The 4,123-nt window shown below is 36.0% G+C and overlaps 1 protein-coding gene across 1 annotated transcript; it reads left to right on the forward strand.

Annotated features, from left to right (window-relative positions):
• Positions 1-2,818: 2,818 nt before the first annotated feature.
• Positions 2,819-3,725, forward strand: LOC113906870 (small integral membrane protein 20). The gene has a single exon (XM_027565582.1). The coding sequence runs from the start codon at positions 2,905-2,907 to the stop codon at positions 3,106-3,108; it is 204 nt and encodes a 67-aa protein (XP_027421383.1). The 5' UTR covers positions 2,819-2,904; the 3' UTR covers positions 3,109-3,725.
• The last annotated feature ends 398 nt before the right edge of the window (positions 3,726-4,123 follow it).

The following is a 4,123-nucleotide window of genomic DNA, read 5'->3' on the forward strand; positions in this document are numbered from 1 at the left end:
CTCTGTCATCCCCTTCTCCTCCTGCCCACAATCCCTCCCAGCATCAGAGTCTTTTCCAATGAGTCAACTCTTCACATGAGGTGGCCAAAGTACTGGAGTTTCAGCTTTAGCATCATTCCTTCCAAAGAAATCCCAGGGCTGATCTTCTTCAGAATGGACTGGTTGCATCTCCTTGCAGTCCAAGGGACTCTCAAGAGTCTTCTCCAACACCACAGTTCAAAAGCATCAATTCTTCAGCACTCAGCTTTCTTCACAGTCCAACTCTCACATCCATACACGACCACAGGAAAAACCATAGCCTTGACTAGACGGACCTTTGTTGGCAAAGTAATGTCTCTGCTTTTCAATATGCTATCGAGGTTGGTCATAACTTTCCTTCCAAGGAGTAAACGTCTTTTAATTTCATGGCTGCAGTCACCATCTGCAGTGATTTTGAAGCCTCCCAAAATAAAGTCTGACACTGTTTCCACTGTTTCCCCATCTATTTGCCATGAAGTGATGGGACCAGATGCCATGATCTTCGTTTTCTGAATGTTGAGCTTTAAGCCAACTTTTTCACTCTCCACTTTCACTTTCATTATTGACAAATTTCCTGTGGGAGGAAATATTGCCCTCTGTTGAGAACCACTGCTATAGTGTATTCATAAATCATTCCTTAGTCAAATACTCTCTGCAATTAACCAGAGTTCTTGTTCTATGTAACTGCCTCCTTTCTCATAATCTGTCCTATGAATTTTAGCTAATTTTTCTCCCCAGATTCAGATCTCCAGCTCTTCAACTCAGAAAAATCTGGGTCTATTTGACTTCTCTCTCTCTGGAAAGCCATTGAAAGGCAAAATGAAGGTTTTTTGCAGTCTTGTGGAACAAAAATTAGAGTTTGTAACTATAAGGAATATACCAGGTACCCAGATAAAAAAACTAGAGGCTGTGGATAATAGTAGAATGAGCATAAATACAGCTTTAATTTGGCATAATTTCTCATAATTTCCATAATTTCTCTTGGATTAAGGTCAGTACCATCCAGTTAGCCTAGTAGAAAGAAAGTGAAATATTTCTGGAGGAAGGCAGTAGCATCTGTAACAGTCATAATTTTTACATAAAAAAGTTCAGTATTCAATCTAAAAATACTAGACACATTGAAAGACAAAGCCACATGACTAAAATTCAAGAGAAAAAAAAATCTAAACAGATCTACATGGGATTCAGATGTTAAAGTAACTGACTTATACTTTAAATGACTATAATAATACATAAAAATAGAGATTTAATATTAGAGACTTCTCCAAAGTGATTGAAATCTATAAAAAGTAGAAATTATGAAATTGAAAAGTATAGTTTCTGAAATTATTAACTAATTTTATGAGTTTTAAAGAAAAAGTAGAAATTACGAAATTGAAAAGTATAGTTTCTGAAATTATTAACTAATTTTATGAGTTTTAAAGGAAGCCAGATCAGCAGACGAATGGATAGTAAATATTCAAATTAATGACTACAGACAGAATGAAAAACACAGCTCTCCAGCAGCAGTGGGCCTCAATGAAAATGTATGAAAAGTTATAATCTATGTGTAATTAGAGTCCCAGGAGAAGAGGAGAAAGAGCAAAAATAGTATTTAAGGAGATCATGAATGAGAATGATCTCATATTGTTAAAAGAAACTAAGGCATAGATTAAAATAAGTCAAAATAGACTTTATAGAAAGAAACCATTAAGGATAAAGGGGATACTTACATAAAGACAAAAGGCTTAAGTTAGCATTTGTGAAAATTGTATACACCTAATAAAATGGCCTCAAAATACATAAAGTGAAAACTGTCAGAACTTAGAAATCGACAAAATAAATCATTGAGTGAAAGATTTTAACATATCTCTTAGAAAGGTCTTCAAGAGAAGATGTTAAGTTCTTTTAGGAATTCATGAACTGAGAAGACCAAATGATCAGAAATACATACATGTGTAAAATTTGAACAACACAAATAAGTGCAACCAAATAACAGAAAAATGTACCCCAAATTTAGAGAATGTATACTTTTCTCAAGCATACAAAAATACTTAGGAAAATGAACCACATACTAGGTTATGAAGCCATTCTCTATTCCCTCTCTGCTTCTTTATTGAAGCATAACTGATGTACAGCAGCAGTAGTTCCTGGTGTACAGCACAGGGATTCCGTTTCTATACATTACAAATGATCATGATGGTAAGTCTAGTTACCATCTGTCACTACACAGTTATTACAGTGTCATTGACTGTATTCCCCATGCTGTACTTTTGATTCCCGTGATTTATTTATTTTGTAACTGGAAGTTTGCACCAACAAGTTCCTGTCATCTATTTCACTCATCCTTCTAATCCCTTCTGATCCAGAAACCATCTGTTTGTTCTCTGTACCTATGACTCTATTTCTGTTTTGTTATGTTTGTTCATTGGTTTTGTTTTTTATTTTTCATATACAAGTGAAACCATATATGATATTTATGTTTCTCTAACTTATTTCACTTAGTGTAATACTCTATAGGTCCACTCATGTAACAAATAGCACAATCTTATTATTTTTTATGACTGAATAATATGTCACTGTGTATATAAGACAAAGAATGGACAAGATCTTTATGGAGAATATGTTAAAACTCTATTAAAAGATATGAGAAAATGTTACTAAATAGAACAGATCATGTTCATTTATGGAGAGATACAGGATTTTGAAGATGCCAGCTGCCATCAAATTAGGTTTGTACTTAAGGCACTTTTCATAAATTTTCTGATAGGATTATTTTTGGAGCTTTTCACAAATTGATTTAAAATTATATGGAGCTCTTCCGAGCGGGGTCAAGGCCCAGCCGGCGGGAGCCGGGTTTGGAGAGTCCCGGGCACTCGGAGAATCCGGGTAGCCCCGGCTGGAGCCATGTCCCGGAACCTGCGCACTGCTCTCATTTTCGGCGGCTTCATCTCCCTGATCGGCGCCGCCTTCTACCCCATCTACTTCCGGCCCTTAATGCGGCTGGAGGAGTACAAGAAGGAACAAGCCATAAATCGAGCTGGTATTGTTCAAGAAGACGTGCAGCCACCAGGGTTGAAAGTGTGGTCGGATCCATTTGGCCGGAAATGAGAAGACTAACACCACCTCTAATTATGAAAGTAGACAAGAGACTTCATGCTTTCAGTTCTGCAGCAAGTTCAATAAGTCACCTGGCTAGAGAACGCTGGCTGGAGCAGAAAACTCTAGAAAGCCATAAAAAGTCCTATGCATGAGGAGTACGTCCCTCCTTAAAAGGACCCTGGAACAAATCATACTGTAGGAGGGTTTTCATGATTTGGTTTCCTTTCTAAAAATGAAGCTGTCTCACTCAGCTGGACTTGAAGGCTATCTACATATTATTCAGTCTCTACCTCTTAGCCAGCCAAGCTGTGATATGAATACAAACAACTAGTAGCCTGGGGAAGATTCTAGACTGTTTTGCCATCCTCCAAATAGGAAATTTCAGGGGGAAACTACCATATTGAGCAGCCTCATAGGGCTCTTTGAAAATGTTAAAGTTGATAAAACTCTTTGAGGACAAGGTACATTGTACTCTTTAAGAATAAATAGTTCAACTCAACTCTCTCATTAGGAAGGTTGCTGCATGTTGGGATATAAACAAATTTGAAGCAAACTAAATGGGTCTGCATGCCTATTAGAAATCATTGTTGAATTGACTGAAATGAAAATATATATATTAAAATGATTTCTCTTTAAAAAAAAAAAATAAAAAATAAAATTATATGGAAAAATGAATTTACATGAAAAGATAAATTTGTAGAGAAAAGAGGGAAATACTTTATCAGATATTAACAATCAGTAATAAAAGGAGAGGTCTGTCACAGAAACATCATGCCGATGAAAGAGAAAGGGAACTTAGAACTTCTTATTTATGACTGAGAAATTGGCATATGCTAATGGTGGTCTCTCTGAAACATGGAGAAGGGGATGAATTATTAGATAGTATTGGGGAAAATCATCTCACTGGGTAGATAAAAATAAATGTGGATCCCAATTCATACTATATATAAAAATAAAATCAGAATGGACTGAGTGAGAGCTGATGCTATGAAGTTTGTAAAAATAATAAAGAAGGTATTTTTGT

This window comes from Bos indicus x Bos taurus, chromosome 16, assembly GCF_003369695.1.
Source record: "Bos indicus x Bos taurus breed Angus x Brahman F1 hybrid chromosome 16, Bos_hybrid_MaternalHap_v2.0, whole genome shotgun sequence".
NCBI lineage: Eukaryota > Metazoa > Chordata > Mammalia > Artiodactyla > Bovidae > Bos > Bos indicus x Bos taurus.